Genomic DNA, 20,028 nt, shown 5'->3' on the forward strand with positions numbered 1-20,028 from the left:
GTCTTGGGAACCCAAGGAGAATGTTAATGCTCCTCTTCTTTTAATGAGGTTTTTGTCCAACCTCAGGAGAGGGAGACGTAAAGGGGGGGGTACTGTCACGTCGGCGGTGGTAGCCACCGCCATCCCAGCAGCGGCGGGGCCTGCCGCCGCCTATACTCACCGGCGCTCGCCACGCCGCATTGTGCCCGTCTCCTCCATGTCCTCATCAGTCCGGCGCGTGCCTGTCTCGTGCGGGCACCTTAGGCCGCAGGCGCGCTCTACAGGTCTCTTAACCCTGCAGCGCCCGCCCAGAAGCCTGAGCGCCCAATCAGCTAGCAGCAGGGGGTATATCAGGCATCTCCAGCATGGTGGAGACGTCTGATTATCGTGTGCCTTTCCTTGCGGTATCCTGGCCAAGTGTTTAGGCGTTTCCCCCAGGGCTGTGGAGTCGGTAAGCCACAGTTGCGACTCCGACTCCGACTCCTGGATTTTATCAGGTTCCGACTCCGACTCCTTCATAAATGGCCAATTCGTAACAATAAATTTACTGTTGTCAAATATTAACATCGTGCTTATTCAGTTTCTCACCATCATATAAGTAAGCAGACCACTTAAAGCAAAAACTATATTTATTAGAATACAATTAGAATATAGCAAATAACTTTTATAAACTTTTCTAAACTCTTGTAAGTAAATATCCAATAAACACTGTTATGCAGTTAATAAGAAGAAATCTATAAATTTGTCCTCAGAAAAAGTATTGCCTCTGTCAGATCCTCCTTCATGGATGCCCTCAAATCTGATCTAATTATTTTGAGAGCAGAGAACAACCTCTCTACACTAACTTCGGTTGGTGCCAAAGCAGTAACCACTCGGGCAACATCTCTGACAATGTCAGGACACAGAAGAATCGCTTGTTGCACTGTTATTTTTGATGAACGGTCAAATTTCTCAATTTATTTTAGTGCACATGAAAAATTCTGCTGAAATGTACTGGCTGTGTTCTTTGATGGGGTTGACTCTTCTATGCGAGAACGCTTTGCACGGTCCTTGTGATCCAAATATTTTTCGAAATTAAATTCTTCAGTTGATGAGGGTGAAGATGTGGCAGGACGACCAAATTCTTCTTGTTCCTCCTGACTGTTCTGCAACCCTTTCATCCTTACTGCTATTTCAAACAGAGCTTCTTTTCCTTTAGTTAGCTGTTGATCATCTAGAAGAATCCGATGCATTGGGTCTACATAAACAGCTGCCGAAAGAATGTTATTTTGTAATAGTAGCTCCTCTCTCCGTTTCATTGATGTAGCAATGCCACTTGCAATTAACTCTCCTCTTTGGGACAGGCGAAACATCAGGTTCTTCCACTCCTTTAAGAAAATACCTGGATTTAAGTCCTCTGCTTGTAATTTTTTAGTCACTGTAAATGGGTGCTCTAGCAATTTTTTCAGCTCAGTCACCTGATTCCACTGACTTTCATTTAGCGCCAGTTGAGGGTTAGCCATGTCTACAAGAAAGGTTTTCAGTTCAACCAAGCGCTGAATCATTAAGTAAGTACTGCCCCATCGTGTGGCTTGATCAATAATTGCCCCTTTTCCAGCACGTCTCTTCAAAATTGAGTCAACTTTAGGGGTTCTGGCAACAGTAGCCAATTTTCTCACCTTGCCAATCAGTGCAGCAGCATGTCTTTCTTGCAGACTGTCTCTTATAGCCAGCTGTAGCGTATGCACAACACAGCGCATGTGATGAATGAAAGAACGTATTGACACAGTTTCAACAAGATCATCTAAACTATCATGTTGCTGTTCATCTGAAGCAACTTCAGTTTGCTCCTCAGTTACAATACTGTGTTCCTCTATTTCAAACATTTCTGTGTCTGTGGACCCAGAATGTTCTTCTAGCTGCTGGTCACCATCATTACTCTCATTCAATAGCTTAATAGTACTTATCATATTTGAAGCATTGTCAGTTACGACAGAAAGAACGTGCTATTTTTTAAGTTCATAGTCTTGCAGAACCTTTTCCACCAAGACCTGGAGAAACTCACTGGTGTGATGAGCTTTGGTGTCTTTTACTGCCAATGTCTTAATGTCTGGTAACTATTTCATTTTTGTCACAAACAAATCGGACATTGATGGCAAAATAGTTCACTCTGTGATGTGTGCAGGCATCCATTTTAAGAAACAGAAAGCGTCCCTTGAGTTTTTTTAAGTTCTTCCTTTTGTTTAAAAGCTTCTTCGATTACTAATTTTCTAATACTCTCTCTCTCCAGAGAAACACCAAGCTTGCGGGCCATTTCCCCATTCAGACACATAAAAGCTGGTCGTGAAAATAATGAAATAGGCACACTATCCTTTACAACAAGCTATATGATCTGTTTTTTAAATGTATCTACTGTCATTGTCACAGTAACTTTGTCACTGACAAAATATCTTGCAACTGATGGCTGCAAAGTTCTCTGCTCCTTTGTATGGCTGGAAGAGCTGGGCACTGGTTCATTGGTTTGGATGCAGTCTTTCTCATCCACTGCTTTCAGTACTTCTGGATGAAAGCGCTGTAAATGTCTCTAGATTAGAAGCTCTGGTAGGAGCATTTTTATCTTTGCCTGACTATGCACTGATCTTGGCTTCACAGCATTTGTTTTCGTCTGGATCATTTGTCATACACTGACAGACATAATGTTTTCTATCTTGAGTGATGGTGAAATGTTCAAATACAGCTGAATTGATGTGACGCTTCTTTGACAGTCTCATGTTTTTAATTCTGCATTCACAATCCAAATGACAATTGTTTTTCCTAAAAACAATTGTACAAAATTATTGCCAGGTCGTACAACTGATATAGTGGTCAGTAATACTGTTATTCCTCATGTACTCACAGTTAACTGATGCAAAGTTTGTTGAAAGGATAATACTTCTTACAGTCTTCCTCTTCTGAGTAGCAGCTGTGAGATGCTTGGAAGACGCACACCATACATCTAGTCTAGAGGATACTTATTAAGGGTACTTATTCCTCAGCACTACTTTTTAGTGGCGCTGAGAAGGTTATAGCACCCCCCAGCATCAGAAAATTTGTGATGTCTCGGCTACCGGGGGTACCTGAGACCCCGGAGAACATGATTCCAGTGTTGTGATCCATGGCGACGCCCCAAAAATAGTCAGATTTCCCATTTATTTCTCTCTCCTCTGATATGATCTAGCACATCTGATGAGAGAGAAATGGAGTTCCCCCGATCCCCCCTGTACCTGCGATGTCCCCCGATCCCTCCGACTGTGTCCTCCAGCCCTCGGCGTCTTCTTTCGGGAATAAAATTGCATGCACATGCGTAGTGCACCCGCCAAGATCTGCCGGCCAGCACCCGGCAACAATAGGAAATTTCTCCTATTGGTTTATTTTGATCACTGTGATAGACCATATCACTGTGATCAAAATTAAAAAATAGTAAATCAACCCCCCCCTTTATTTACCCCGTTAGTTAGGTAAAAATAATAAAATAAAAAAAATGTATTTTTTTTTCCATTTTTCCATTAGGGTTATGGTTGCTGTTATAGCTAGGGTTAGGGTTGGGCTAGGGTTAGGGTTATGGTTGGGGTTAGGGTTGGCGCTAGGGTTAGGGATGTGCTAGGGTTAGGGCTGGGGTTAGGGTTAGAGCTAGGGTTTGGTTAGGGTTGGGACTAGGGTTAGAGCCAGTGTTAGGGTTGTGGTGTTGTTAGGGTTGGGATTAAGGTTAAGGGTGTCTTGTGGTTATGGCTGGGGTTAGGGCTGTGTTAGGGTTAATGTTATAATTGGAGGGTTTCCACTGTTTAGGTAGGGGTCTCCAAACGCTACATGGCACCAGCCATTGATTACAGCCAATTTTGCATTCAAAAAGTCAAACGGTGCTCCTTCCATTCTGTGCCCTGCCATGCGCACAACCAGTGGTTTTCCCCCACATATGGGGTATCGGCGTACTCAGGAGAAATTGCACAACACATTTTGTGGTCCATTTTGTCCTGATACCCTTGTAAAAAATAAAAAAGTTTGGTTCCAAAGTAAATTTATTGTGAAAAAAAGTAAAAACTTTAATTTTTTTTTTCCACATTGCTTTAGTTTTCGTAAAGCACCTGAAGGGTTAATAAACTTCTTGAATGTGGTTTTGTGCATCTTGAGGGGTGGTTTTTAGAATGGGGTCATTTTTGGGTATCTTCTGTCATATAGACCCCCCCAAACTCACTTCAAATGTGAGGTGGTCCCTAAAAAAATGGTTTTGTAAATTTTGCTGGAAAAATAAGAAATCTCTGGTCAAATTTTAACCCTTATAACGTTCTAACAAAGAATAATTATGTTGCCAAAATTGTGCTGATGTAAAGTAGACATGTGGGAAATGTTATTTATTAACTATTTTGTGCGATATGACTCTCTGATTTAAGGGCACAAAAATTAAAATTTTGAAAATTGCAAAATATTTGCCAAATTTCTATTTTTTTCATAAATAAACGCAAGTCACATCAAATAAATTTTACCACTAACATGAACAACAGTACGTCCTGAAAAAAACATTGTCAGAATCAGTGGGATCCGTTGAAGTGTTGCAGAGCTATAACCTCATAAAGTGGCAGTGGCCAGAATTGTAAAAATTGGCTTAGTCATTAATTACCAAATTGGCTCTGTCACTTAGTTAAGTGCACACGTAGCAGAAAATTCCTGCTCAAAAACCTGACTCCCTTCCCAGAAACCACACCTTTTTTGTCTTCGCGTTTTCCGCGCATTTTCGTCGTTTTTGATGCGTTTTTTTCCGGCGCGTTTTCAAAACGCATTGAACTAGCCAGAAACGTCGAAAAATCCACGAAAGTAATGAGCATGCTGCGTGTTTTACCGCGATGGGTTTTTTTCGCGGTAAAAAACGCATCAATATGCACAAAAAGTGCAAAATGCATAGAAATTAATGGGAAGCTTATTTTTAGCGGTTTTATAGCAGTTTTATTGGCAAAACCGCTAAAAATACCGCTAAAAAAAGCTGTGTGTGAACACAGCCTTATGGGTTAAAAAGAGCTTTGTGTATCTTAGGGAGGTGGTAGAATATTGCTATCCTAGGATGTTGAATATTATTAAATGCAACTTCTTCTTTATTCAAAATAACTGATTGTAATCCTCTATTAATTAAAACCTTTATTTTTAGCTTGAAGGAACATTTTGGATAATTTTTCATTACCTTATACTGTATTTTTCGGACTGTAAGACACGCTGGACCATAAGAAGCAGGTTTTAGAGGAGGAAATTAGAAAAAAAATTGAAGCAAAGTATGTGGTCAATTCTGTACTAATATCCCTTATCCTGGTATATATACACTCACTGGCCACTTTATTAGGTACACCTGTCCAACTGTGTGTTAAGACTTAATTTCTAATCAGCCAATCACATGGCGGCAACTCAGTGCATTTAGGCATGTAGACATGGTCAAGACAATCTCCTGCAGTTCAAACCGAGCATCAGTATGGGGAAGAAAGGTGATTTGAGTGCCTTTGAACGTGGCATGATTGTTGGTGCCAGAAGGGCTGGTCTGAGAATTTCAGAAACTGCTGATCTACTGGGATTTTCACGCACAACCATCTCTAGGGTTTACAGAGAATGGTCCGAAAAAGAAAAAAAATCCAGTGAGCGGCAGTTCTGTGGCCGGAAATGCCATGTTGATGCCAGAGGTCAGAGGAGAATGGGCAGACTGGTTCGAGCTGATAGAAAGGCAACAGTGACTCAAATTGCCACCCGTTACAACCAAGGTAGGCAGAAGAGCATCTCTGAACGCACAGTGCGTCGAACTTTGAGGCAGATGGGCTACAGCAGCAGAAGACCACACTGGGTACCACTCCTCTCAGCTAAGAACAGGAAACTGAGGCTACAATTTGCACAAGCTCATCGAAATTGGACAGTAGAAGATTGGAAAAACGTTGCCTGGTCTGATGAGTCTCGATTTCTGCTGCGACATTCGGATGGTAGGGTCAGAATTTGGCGTAAACAACATGAAAGCATGGATCCATCCTGCCTTGTATCAACGGTTCAGGCTGGTGGTGGTGGTGTCATGGTGTGGGGAATTTTTTCTGGGCACTCTTTGGGCCCCTTGGTACCAATTGAGCATCGTTGCAATGCCACAGCCTACCTGAGTATTGTTGCTGACCATGTCCATCCCTTTATGACCACAATGTACCCAACATCTGATGGCTACTTTCAGCAGGATAATGCGCCATGTCATAAAGCTCGAATCATCTCAGATTGGTTTCTTGAACATGACAATGAGTTTACTGTACTCAAATGGCCTCCTCAGTCACCAGATCTCAATCCAATAGAGCATCTTTGGGATGTGGTGGAACGGGAGATTCGCATCAGGGATGTGCAGCCGACAAATCTGCGCCAACTGTGTGATGCCATCATGTCAATATGGTCCAAAATCTCTGAGGAATGCTTCCAGCACCTTGTTGAATCTCTGCCACGAAGAATTGAGGCAGTTCTGAAGGCAAAAGGGGGTCCAACCCCTTACTAGCATGGTGTACCTAATAAAGTGGCCAGTGAGTGTATCTTCCCAATCCAGATATGCATGGTCCCCTCATCCCCATCCTGGTATGCATGGTCCCCTCATCCCCATCCTGGTATGCATGGCCCCCTCATCCCCTATCCTAGAATGCATGGCCCCCTCATCCCCATCTTGGTATCCATGGCCCCCTCATCCCTACCATAGCATGCAGAACCTTCCTCATCCCCATCCTGGTATGCATGGCCCCCTCATCCTCATCCTGGTATGCATGGCCCCTCATCCCCTAACCTAGAATGCATGGCCCCCTCATCCCCATCTTGGTATCCATGGCCCCCTCGTCCCTACCCTAGCATGCAGATCCTCCTCATCCCTACCCTGGTATGCATGGCTCCCTCATCCCTATCCTCTTATCCATGGTCCCCTCAACCCTATCCTGGTTTGCATGCCTCCTCAACCCTATCCTGGTATGCATGGCCTCCTCATCCCTATCCTTCTATGCAAGGCCTCATCATCCCTATCCTGGCATGCATGGCCCCCTCATCCCTATCCTAGTATACAAGCACCCATCTTTGTCCTGATATGCATGGTCCCATCCCCATTCTGGTATGCAGGGCCCCCCCATCCCCATCCTGGTATGCATGGCCCCATCAGAAAAATATCTAAAAAACATAAGCCATAATACTTACCTTCCCTGCACTCCCTCGCAACATCCTGTTCCGATGCCAGCAGCTTATTTATGCTTTTAAGCAGTGCATAGCAGTGACGTCATACGCTGCTTACAAGTCGAGGACAGCTGCCAGAATACTCACTGTTCCCCTTGCCGGGACTATGGGCGTGAGCAGCAGTGAATATTCAATGATCTTTAATAGCGGGCACAGTGTTAGCCATAGTCGTCGCCTTCCTGCAGCTGCTGAGCATTCACCTGTGACTGCTACTAAAGGAAATGAATATTCACTGCTATCCACCCCCATAGGAGCGCAGAACAGTGAATATTCATTCTCTTTTTAATAGCGGTCACACGTGATCACCTAGCAGCTGCAGGAAGCCGGCTGCTGCTACTGTGCTACTTGGCAACCACATGGACTAGGAATCGTACCCACCGAAGGCCTGCTCTCCTTTCACCATGGGTATAACGCTACTCAGACAACACATGGTGACAATAAAACCGTGTGACAATACATTATTGAACCAGAAAACAGGCAAATAACACATAGAACAGTCCCAGCAAAATACCCCAAAATGGTGCACATGAGGGTGTGTGCACACGTTGCGGATTCTGCTGCGCATTTTTCCATGCAGATTGGTCTACGCATTTCTTCTTGTGTAGAGCAAGACACGGAGGGGGATCAGTTGAATAAGCCCCGCCCATCGGACCGGACCGTGGCAGTTTACATACATCTGAACCGATATAAAAAAGGTATTTAGGCACGAAAGGTGCGGGGTCAGGGGGAAGCAAAAGTACTAAGAGCATCCTTATGTGACACACAATTGAATGATATCATTATAGGATAGCTCAAAAAAGGGGTGACAGATTCCCTTTAAGGCCCCGTCACACACAAGCGAGATCGCTAGCGAGATCGCTGATTTTGTGACACATCAGCGATCTTGCCAGTGATCTCGCTGTGTATGACACGCATCAGCGACCGCCCCCCCGTCTGGTATTGCTGATCATGCAGGAATGTCCTGGGCCATTTTTTGATCGTTAGTCTCCCGCTGGCCAGCATGCATCGTTGCATGTGGCAGTGGGAGAGCAACGATCAGCGAGCTCCCAGCGCTGTAAGCAGAAGCTGGGAGCTCGTATCCAAGGTAAATATCGGGTAACTAAGCGCACGTGTCATTTAGTTACCCGCTGTGTACCTTGGATACCTGCGTGCTCGCGCTGGGAGCTGGTATCCAAGGTACACAGTGGGTAACTTAGTGCCGTGCGCTTAGTTACCAGATATTTACCTTGGATACCAACGTCCAACACGAGCACGCAGGTACCCAAGGTAAATATCGGTTAACTAAGCGCTCGTGTCATTTAGTTACCCGCTGTGTACCTTGGATACCTGCGTGCTCGCGCTGGGAGCTGGTATCCAAGGTACACAGTGGGTAACTTAGTGCCGTGTGCTTAGTTACCCGATACTTACCTTGGATACCAGTGTCCTCGCTTGTCCTGATCGCTGGTGAAATCTGCCTGTTTGGCAGCTCACCAGCGATCCTGACAAGGTCGTATCGTTGTTGGGATCGCTGGTGCATCGTTATGTGTGACGGGGCCTTTACTTATATGGAACAAGAAAAGAGTAAGATAATAATCTTAGATATTTACATAGAATCCTACTGTGCCTCATGGGGCACAGTCTATACTCCTAGAATGTGCGATGTTCTGCATTATATGTGGTTTAGAGAAGGTTACCGGTAGGACCTTATGGAAAGGATTTTACTCCTCAGTATTATTTAAACTGGGAGGCTCTTATATTATATATGTCTGGCCATCCTGTAAGAGGTGGTCATTAGCTTCATGTGGTGAGATCTTTTACTGGGACTCAGGCCAAATATCAATTTCCTTTACTATTTAAATATTAATGATTTTCATCCACTTCAATTCATGAAGAGGTGACAGTGCTTTTCCCCTTTACAGGGTGCACTTAATCTGCAAGGGACGTATATACTCAAAGAAGGTCCATATATTTTCAATGGAAGGCAGTACATGTAAAGCCTTCGTTTATATCCGTAGGGCTTCTCGTATTAAAACGAAAAATGCATTTTGCCTCCAATGGTAGCAAACTTTTATCCAAGTCGCCCTTTCTAGGGCCCAAAATGACATGTCTGATTCTTCAAACCTTTATACCAAGGGGAATTTGATGATGACAGGTTCTCATGTGGGTGGATAGGGGAGTATCCAATTCTGTATTGATAGAACTATGTTCCTGGGAGAGTGGAAATTGAGATGGTGTATTATCAACGTCTGATGTTAAGTGGATAGAGAACATTTCCTCTGATATCGCAGTAGCAGACGGACTGACTTCAATTTCATCTAAGGTTTCAAAAACTGTATCGGTCCTCCAACCTTCTAGTATTACATCCCGTCCAATTTCTGATGTGTTTTTTTTTGGACAATTTCGTTTTTCATGCTTTGTATTCTTTTTCTAATATTTCTGGATAGATTCATATTTTCGGGATGATTTTTATAGGGTCATAATTTGCCATATACTGTAGATATCTTATTCTTACTATCCATCAATTGTTTTTTCCTCTTCTCATTGACAAAAAAGGTTTTAAACATAGCATCCCATTCAGGGTGACTTTATCACCTGTTTCTCCAGATAGGCATTTGTCTACTGACAGCCCCTTTGGTATGCTATCACAAGCCAATTAGCGTTTAAGAGTTGAACACCATGATCCACTAGTTCATCCTATGAGGTTTATTAGACTGTGAACTGTCATTGTCCTGGTGAATAATTAAATATTTTTACATAACTTGCCATTTGTACAGACATTTTAAGTAGAAAAATATTAAATTCAAGGATATTTTATTCAAAAATAATAATTGTTTTTTATCTTAGCAGATGACTGTACCGGGGGATCAGAGGGACAGTTGATATCTTCAGTTTTTAAATTAGATGATCTTAATATCACACAAGATACAATTGAAGTGAATACTCCAGATATACCATCATCCCTTCAGAGCAAAGATCTGTCATCTGATTCTATGAAACAGGTCCTGTCTTCTGATTCATTACCAACTACTAAGGAAAATCAAAGTAACAATATAAGTGTTAAAAAACGAATTGCTCCTAAAGCAAAAAAGCCATTTTCATGTTCAGAATATGGAAATAGTTTTCCACTTGAAAAGTCTTTTCTTAAACATAAAGAAAATCACACAGCAGAGAAAATATTTTCTTGTTCCATGTGTGAAAAATGTTTTAACCATAAATCACAACTTGTTAGACACCAGAGAACTCACACAGGGAAGAAGCCTTTTTCATGTTCAGAATGTGGGAAATGTTTTACACAGAAATCAACTCTAGTTACACATCGGAGAACTCACACAGGGGAGAAGCCATTTTCATGTTCAGAATGTGGGAAATGTTTTACAAATAAATCAACTCTTGTTACACATCAGAGAACTCACACAGGGGAGAAGCCATTTTTCTGTTCAGAATGTGGGAAATCTTTTACAAATAAAATGGGTCTTGTCAAACATCAGAGAACTCACACAGGGGCAAAGCCATTTTCCTGTTCAGAATGTGGGAAAAGGTTTACAGAGAAAGCAACTCTTGTTACACATCAGAGAACTCACACAGGGGAGAAGCCATTTTCATGTTCAGAATGTGGAAAATGTTTTAACCAGAAATCAGATTTTGTTAAACATCAGAGAACTCACACAGGGGAGAAGCCATTTTCATGTTCAGAATGTGGAAAATGTTTTAACCAGAAATCAGATTTTGTTAAACATCAGAGAATTCACACAGGGGAGAAGCCATTTTCATGTTCAGTATGTGGGAAATGTTTTACAATAAAATCTAATGTTATTATACACCAAAGAATTCACACAGGGAAGAAGCCTTTCTCATGTTCAGAGTGTGGGAAATGTTTTACAGAGAAAGTAACTCTTGTTAGACATCAGAGAACTCACACAGGGGAGAAGCCATTTTCCTGTTCAGAATGTGGGATATGTTTTACAGAGAAAGCAACTCTTGTTAGACATCAGAGAACTCATACAGGGGAGAAGCCATTTTCCTGTTCAGAATGTGGGAGATGTTTTACAAATAAAATGGGTCTTATCAAACATCAGAGAACTCACATAGGGGAAAAACCTTTTTCCTGTTCAGAATGTGTTAAATGTTTTACAAATAAAATGGGTCTTATCAAACATCAGAGAACTCACACAGGGGAGAAGCCATTTTCATGTTCAGACTGTGGGAAATGTTTTACAAATAAATCATCTCTTGTTACACATCAGAGAACTCACACAGGGGAGAAGCCTTTTTCATGTTCAGAATGTGGGAAATGTTTTCATCAGAAATCACATTTTGTTAAACACCAGAGATCTCACACAGGGGAGAAGCCATTTTCCTGTTCATAATGTGGGAAATGTTTTGCAAATAAATCAACTCTTGTTAGACATGTAGGGGGTGAAGTAGGATGTCCCCTTATGATCACCCCTTTAAGAAGTTCTATGTATATATGTTATTATTTGATGTGTACAATGCTAATGGTACTGCTACATAAGTACGTGTATTACCGCATGACTCATTGGTACTGTCACATTACTGTATATATGTGTTACCATGCTTTTAAGATTGTAATATATTGCCCTGTATTATGTTCTGTATATTAATGTATAGATTAGGGTAAGCTGTGCATCCTTGGGGTTCATTAGAGGAGGGCACTATTAGTATAGAGTCCCTAGATAGGGGTAAATGTAGTTCTGTAGTAGGCCACTAGATGAGGATATACAAGTGGGTCTTGTTAGGTATAGCTATAGAAAGTTCACATAGGGTTAACTGTAGGAGGAGTTGTTATGAGTTAAGCAAGTGTAGGAGATAGGAACAGTTCAGAAGGGCGAGGATGCCCAAAGTGTCCACAAGGGCTCTAAGCCCAAGACGCCATAGCAGCTACACAACGTTTTGAAGAATAAAAGCACGGGCATAGTCAGATGGGTGCTGGATAATACCGAAGCACCCAAGAAACTGCAGTTTATGACAACAGCAGGAACAGGAAGGAATACGAGGACGAAAAGACGTGCGAGGCGCAGAATATTCACCATGTGGCAGATCTTAAATAGGGCTGAAGCTTGCAAATCCGGGGCGAAATGGATGAATGGGATCCCCTATGTCCTGAGGTCCTACAGGAGTGATGCTGCGGTACCACCTAGGGCGCTACTACCCCATAATGTGTGTGAGGACAAAGAAAGCAGGAAAGGAAAAGTATAGGAGGAATGCTGTGTGGACTGCAATGTAACTGATGTGTCCGGGACCGAAGAAGAAAAAAGTAAAATCGTTTGTCATCTGAAACGGTATCTATGTCCGTCATTTCTACCCTGTACACAGAAGCTGAGTGTGCAGGAGCTGTGCCGCACTGCAGTGAAATTCCTGATGGTGAACCAGAACCCCGAACAGGTACACCGGTAGAAGCTGGCAATTTTTCTGTGAGAGGAGTCCGGGACACCAAGGCTCTGGTGTCCTTGGCCAGGACTACTGTCTTGTCCCCTTCTTACATTTGGTGTAGTCGGCAGGATGCGACTTCCTCGCAGTGCGGAGAACCCACAAAGAGAAAGATGACAAGTGAAGTGGGGATGGAAGTTGTGCCCCTGAAGTTTAGTAAAGAAGAAAGCTTACAAAATTGTGTACCTCCAGATTGGACTGACACTGTGCCTCAACCTGATTTTGTGTTGACCAAGATGGCGGCCATGGAGTTGGCGGAAAATGGTGCCGACGATAAAGAAGAAGACATAGCCCTCACCCTTCTTGGGTGTTTCCGTGCTTCCTTGGCACCAAAAATTGCCTGTCATCTCACCCTGGCCCTCCTTTGGTGGGAGTGGCTGAAGAGAAGAAAGCCTCGCCCCCTGCCACTGACCAACCACAGGGAGAAGGGGCTGCTGGAGGTGGTCTCCTCTGAGAATGGGAGGAGACGGAAGAAACCTGTCAACGCATCTACCAGAATTGGCTGCAGAGGGCTAATGAGATGGAGAAGCGGGAACCAGCCAGCTAGTGGAGAGCAGAGCTCTCCCCGGCAAAGCCTCAGTTGTTGCCACCTCCGGAGCCGCAGTGGAGGGGCCCGGAGTCTTCCCCTCCACCGCCGAGATCAAGATGCTGGAGGCCAAAGATCCGCAGGCCGGAGGAACGGAGCAGTATGGTGTTGCGCCTCTCAGAGCCGGGTCGCTCGGCTGCCGATGCGGAAGAGCCGTGGGACCAGGGTGTGCAAAATGTTTTACAGGGAGGTGGCGAGTACACCTCGGCTCCGAATCCCCTGGGTTTGGCCCGCCCTTCTCCTTTCTATCACTGAAAGTGGTCCCTGGGATGTGTCCCTCGATCAAGGGGCGCAGGAAGCCACAACTGAGCTCTATATCGGCAAATCATTGGGCGTTTCCCGTGTTGCTCAGGCGGGAGAACGTCTGCTTCCATCCACGTCTTCATTTTGCGTTCCTGCTGTGCCCTCCCCAGACGGATCCTGAAGTCTGCGCCTGCGGAATTGTCTTCGGCTCGTACCAGGGCATGGAAATTAAGAAAATCCAAAGGCGTTTTGGGCCTCTCTCTGGAGTCAGTGAAGACCCGACTGTCAGCCGGCTCCCGGGAACCCGACGGTGCTGCAGAGGCGCCAGCTACATCTTCTGCGGCAGCAGAGATGACACTTGTGGGAGCGATGCATGATGCGTGTCATTGACATTCTCAGATCATTGTGTGTTATGCCTGTTGCATCCCTATTGAAGCTGCTGAGACTGTTCCACATCCCTGTGGGCACCGTTGCCCCTTCAATATGAAAACCCTGCTTACAGTGAGTGGGTAAAAGCTCGGCCTGTGACAATGCTGAAGATGAAGCGTTGTCCGCGTTAATGTTTCAGTGTGTGTGAGTTTGGCCTAGAGGACTGCGAGCTGGGCAGAATATTTGGAGCTTATTGACTTTTCTGTTGCACCTGTTGGAAAAGCAGAGACTGTTTGGACACTTCTGGATGGCCTGGACCACAGGCCATATAAAAAAAAATTGTATGTTTTCCTTGTTGATGGGAAAGCCTGCTCCACTTAAGGAAAGGAGGAGCTCTACCTCAAAGAGACTGACAGCTTCTGAAAAACAGGCCATATGATGTAAATATGTGCTGTAAATAGAAGAATATATATAATGTATATATTAGTGGACTTAACCCGGAGGACTGTGAGCCGGGTTTGTATCTTCGGAAAAGTTGGACTGCTGTTCTTTTGTGTTTGGTCGGGCCAACCAAATTTTAGGAAAGGGGAATGTAGGGGGTGAAGTAGGACGTACCCTTAAGATCACCCCTTTAAGAAGTTCTCTGTATGTATGTTATTTGATGTAAACAATGCTAACGGTACTGCTACACGAGTACGTGTATTACCGCCTGACTCATTGGTACTGCCACATTATATATGTGTTACCATGCTGTAAAGATTGTAATATATTGCATTGTATTTTGTTCTGTATACTAATGTATAGATTACGGTAAGCTGTGCATCCTTGGGGTTCATTAGAGGAGGGCACTGTTAGTATAGAGTTCCTAGATAGGGGTAAGTGTAGTTCTGTAGTGGGCCATTAGATGGGGGTATACTAGTGGGTCTTGTTAGGTATAGCTATAGAAAGTTCACATAGGGTTAACTGTAGGAGGAGCAGCTATGGGTTAAGCAAGTGTAGGAGATAGGAACAGTTCAGAAGGGCAAGGACGCCCAAAGTGTCCACAAGGGCTGTAAGTCCAGGACGCCAAAGCAGCTACACAACATTTTGAAGAAGAAAAGCACAGTCAGATGGGTGCTGGATAAACCAGAGCACCCGAGAAATTGCAGTTTATGACAGCAGCAGGAACGGGAAGGAATACGTGGTCCAAAAGTCGTGAAGGATGCAGAATATTCACCATGTGAAAGATCTTAAATAGGGCTGAAGCTTGCAAATCCAGGGCAAAACGGATGAATGGGATCCCCTATGTCCTGAGGTCCTACAGGAGTGATGCTGCGGTACCACCCAGGGGCCTACTACTCCATAATGTGCGTGAGGACAAAGAAAGCAGGAAAGGGAAAGTGCAGGAGGAATGCTGTATAGACTGTAATGTAACTGATGTGTCTGGGACCGATGAAGAAAAAAGTAAAATCGTTTGTTTGGCATCTGAACCAGTGTCTGTGTCCGTTATTTCTACCCTGTGCACAGAAGCTGAGTGTGCAGGTGCTGTGCCACACTGCAGTGAAATTCCTGATGGTAAACCAGAACCCTGAACAGGTACGCCAGAGAAGCTGACAATTTTTCTGTGAGAAGAGTCCAGGACACCAAGGCCCTGGTGTCCTCGGCCACGACTACCGTCCTGGCCCCTTCTTACACACATCAGAAAACTCACACAGGGGAGAAGCCTTTTTCATGTTCAGAATGTGGGAAATGTTTTACAAATAAAAGGGGTCTTATCAAACATCAGAGATCTCACACATTGGAGAAGCCATTTTCATGTTCAGAATGTGGGCTGTTGTGAACTCATTTTCTGGTTTACCTCTGGCTTCTGGTGAGGGGGATGGAGCTGGCTGTGCTGACAGAGGAGTCGTGAGTTATCTATCTGGACTCCCTCTGTTGGTGACAAGAGGTAATGAAGCCGATCTAAATGGCAGAGACCTGCCACCTGAGGAGAACTGCGATTGAACATCAGGAGTCTCTGATTTGATTTAAGGCAGCCGACTCCCTATTTTCTTGCTGGTGATTTCTCCTGCCTGGGGCTTCTGGTTTCCAGTTTGGTTCCTGCCTTCTCAAGCTAAGTTTTTGCTCTGCTGTTGTTCATTTGAGTTTCTGTCTGGTTTACTTAGTTTTTTGTGTTCAGCCAGCCCCGGCTGGGGCTGTGCTGAATTCCCATTTTTGTCTCTGATTATTTCAGTTTGTTTTTGTCCCTGATCAGTTGATCTCTTTTGCTCTGTCTTCAGAATATACCTGAGTACTGATATAGGAAATTGAAGTCTAGCGACTTCAGGGCTTTTTTCTATCAGACGTGTTGGACATCTTTTTGGCAGGGTTTTTGCGTGATTGCAGACAGCAGCTTTCCTTTCCTATCCTTTCTAGTTAGTGTGGGCCCCATCGTTTGCTCAGCCTATCTTTCTATCTGTGTTTGTGTTTTCATCTTGTTTCACCGACAATATATGTTGGGGGCTGTCTATTGCTTTGGGGTCTGCTCTGGGGCAGTTTAGATTTTCCCTTTTCTTTCTTTAGGCTTATTTAGTTCTCCGGCCGTGACGAGGCGTCTAGGACCATCGTGGGTACGCTCCACGGCTACTGCTAGTTGTGTGGATAGGATCAGGGGTCTGCAATCCGCTAGTTACCAACCTCTCCGGTTTTCTGGGCTTAGCTTGTTTTTTGTTTTTCCTCCTCGGTGACTCATTCATAACAGTGGGCAATACACTCTGATGAAGGAGACAGCAGTATCTCCGTAAAGCGAAAGGGAAAGTACGAACCTTTGGGACTCCGTACACGAGCAACGAGTGACGTCACACGCTGACTAGTCCTATACGTGGCACAAACCACATCTGGTTAGTCACCGGCCGGGGCGCTCCCTGCTTTGAGGTGTGCTGCTGCGAACTTTTGAGACTTCTTTCCACCAACTCGTGCAAGTATCTTCCCTATACTAATGTTAATGTAGATGTAAAGTATTTCCCACAAGGATACCTACTTGTGTTACAAGTTTAACACCGTTCTTCAGTATTTGCAAGCATCAATGTAAAGAAACAGACACATGATTTTATAGTCTGTGCTGTATAGAACTGACACAAGATTAAATGCTACTTTGTTTTTGTTGTCCTGTGGCTAAGGCAACACGAAGATCAAAACTGTGCACGATTATTGAACTGTGACTATTAAAGAGTTGTCACTACAAAGGTGGTTTAACTAAAATCAACAAAACGTATTACTGTATATGGACAACTCCATTAACAATTGGTCTTCGTAAATAACGAACTGTGCTTTCCTACAGTGGTATTCACTTTATCAACTACAGCTATTGAATTACAAATTCTTCATTGCATGGTGTATGATGTTTAACTATATGCATTTGTTGTTTTGAATATATCCTTTTTTATTGCAATTTGCTATGCGAGACTAACCATTGAATTTAAAAGCAGGCATTTGCACAATTGATGGGGATTAGTGTGGATGGTATCGTATAGGACTAAATACCGCACATGTTCACAGTATATAGCGCAGAGACTTTTTTTCATTTTAATCTTAATCTCATTAGTAATACACCACCATGGGTGTTTTTCTTTATCTTGTACAGCTTTTTTATATATCTGTCTTTGCACATGTATCCCTTTGCCTAGATGTCCTATAGATGTGAATAGCGCGTGTAACAATGTCTAAATTCTTGTTTCTAATGAAAAGCTTTAGTTGCCTCTTGTTTCTGTGACATCAAAAAGTTTTCCTTTTACTGCTACACATAATTAATGCATAAAAGTTTCAGTACTTTGAAGCATTGTTATTTTTGCAAATATAAAATGCAGAATATTTTGTTATGCCAATTTCCTGATATTATTGTTATTATTATGCATTTATATAGCGTCATTTATTCCATGGCGCTTTACATGTGAAAAGGGGAAATATAGACAAGTGTAATATATACAAGACTAATAAACAAGTGTAAGACAAGGGACACACAAGTACATAAGGAGAGGGGACCCTGCCCGCGAGGGCTCACAGTCTACAGGGATGGGTGAGGATACAGTAGGAGAGGGTAGAGCAGGTCGTGCGGTGGTTCAGTAGACTGAGGATCATTGCAGGCTGTAGGCTTGTCGGAACAGGTTGGTTTTCAGGTTCTTCTTGAAGGTTTCCGTTGATGGTGAGAGTCTGATGTGTTGCGGTAGGGAGTTCCAGAGTATGGGGGAAGCACGGGAGAAGTCTTGTATGCGGTTGTGGGAAGAAGAGATAAGGGGGGAGTAGAGAAGGAGATCTTGGGACGATCGAAGGTTGGGTGCGGGTAGGTACCTAGAGACCATGTCACAGATGTATGGAGGAGACAGGTTTTGGATAGCTTTGTATGTCATGGTTAGGGTTTTGAATTGGATCCTCTGGGCAATAGGAAGCCAGTGAAAGGCCTGGCATAGGGGGGAGGCTGGGGAATAGCGGGGAGACAGGTGGATTAGTCGGGCAGCAGAGTGTAGGATGGACTGGAGCGGTGCTAGAGTGCTAGAGGGGAGGCCAGAGAGTAGGAGGTTGCAGTAGTCGAGGCGGGAGATGATAAGAGTGTGTACTAGTGGTTTTGTGGTTTCGTGGTTGAGGAATGAGCAGATCCGGGAAATATTTTTGAGTTTGAGGAGGCGAGGGCTTGGATATGTGGTTTGAAAGAGAGCGCAGAGTTGAGGATCACCCCAAGGCATCGGGCATGCGGGACTGGGGAAAGAGAGCAGCCGTTGACATTGATGGATAGGTCTGGTGGAGGGGTAGAGTGAGATGAGGGAAGGATGATGAATTCTGTTTTGTCCATGTTCAGTTTGAGAAAGCGAGCAGAGAAGAAGGCTGAGATAGCAGACAGACATTGTGGGATGTCAGTAAGGAGGCGAGGTCAGGTCCAGATAGGTAGATCTGTGTGTCATCGGCATAGAGGTGATACTGCAAACTGTGGGATTCTATGAGCTGTCCCAAGCCGAAGGTATAGATGGAGAATAGTAGGGGTCCTAGGACAGAGCCTTGGGGAACACCGACAGACAGGGGGCGAGGTGAGGAGGTGGTGTGTGAGAGGGAGACAGTGAATTTACGGTCTGTTAGGTATGATGAGATCCAGGATAGGGCCAAGTCTGTGATGCCAAGAGATGAGAGAATCTGTAGCAGGAGGGAATGGTCTACGGTGTCGAAGGCAGAGGACAGGTCCAGGAGAAGGAGGACAGAGTAGTGTCGCTTGCTCTTGGTGGTTAGTAAGTCGTTAGTGACTTTAGTTAGGGCAGTTTCAGTTGAGTGATGCGGTTGGAAGCCAGATTGTAACCGGTCAAAGAGGGAACAGGAGGAGAGGTGGGAGGACAGTTAAAGATATACATGCTGTTCCAGTAGTTTTGAGGCGTAAGGGAAAAGAGATATCGGGCGATAGTTAGACACAGAGGATGGGTCAAGGGAGGGCTTTTTGAGGATGGGTGTGATTGAGGCATGTTTGAAGGATGAGGGAAAGACACCATTTGTAAGTGAAAGGTTGAAAAGGTGTGTTAGAGATGGGATGAGGACTGTGGCCAAGTTAGGGATGAGGTGGGACGCGAGTGGGTCGAGGGCACAAGTGGTGAGGTGTGATCTTAACAGAAGGGTTGAGAGCTGATCTTCTGTCATGGTGGAGAAGCTGGCTGTTTCAGAACAGGGCTGAGTGGTTAAGAGGGGCATTGGGGGCTGCGGGCCAAAGTTTTGTCTGATCTTGTCGATCTTCTGCTTAAAGAAGGAGGTAAAGTCTTCAGCAGAGATGAGAGGAGGGGGAGGAGGTGCTGTGGAGTGGAGTAGAGAATTGAAAGTGTTGAAGAGCTGTTTAGGGTTATGAGACAGGGAGGATATGAGAGATACGAAGTAAGTTTGCTTTGCGGCAGAGAGCGTGGACTTAAAGCTGGCAAGGGACTGCTTGTATGTGCACTGAAGTGCTCAGTAGAATGGGTTCTCTTCCATCTCCGCTCAGCGGCCCTGGAAACCCGTCTCAGTTCTTTGGTCAGGCTGGTCAGCCAGGGCTGCCTGTTGATTGTTCGAGTTTTGCTCTGCGTGAGGGGGGCAACCGAATCAAGTGTTGCTGTTATTGTGGTGTTATAAAAAGTGGCAGCAGCATCTGTGTCGTGAAGGGAAGCTATGTCTGAAAGGGGGAGAAGGGATTCAGAGAGTGATTGTAAATTGAGGTGTTTGAGATTCCTGCGAGGGTG

The 20,028-nt window shown here is 44.4% G+C and overlaps 1 protein-coding gene across 1 annotated transcript in view; it reads left to right on the forward strand.

Annotated features, from left to right (window-relative positions):
• The window catches only part of LOC141094179 (uncharacterized), a 287,422-nt gene that overhangs the window by 219,867 nt on the left and 47,527 nt on the right, over positions 1-20,028 (forward strand). The window contains 2 exon segments of the mRNA XM_073579939.1: positions 10,379-11,589; positions 15,505-15,604. Coding sequence (XP_073436040.1) covers positions 10,379-11,589; positions 15,505-15,604 — 1,311 coding nt within the window.

This window comes from Dendrobates tinctorius, unplaced genomic scaffold (genome assembly GCF_039654945.1).
Source record: "Dendrobates tinctorius isolate UK_male_01 unplaced genomic scaffold, ASM3965494v1 ptg000063l, whole genome shotgun sequence".
NCBI lineage: Eukaryota > Metazoa > Chordata > Amphibia > Anura > Dendrobatidae > Dendrobates > Dendrobates tinctorius.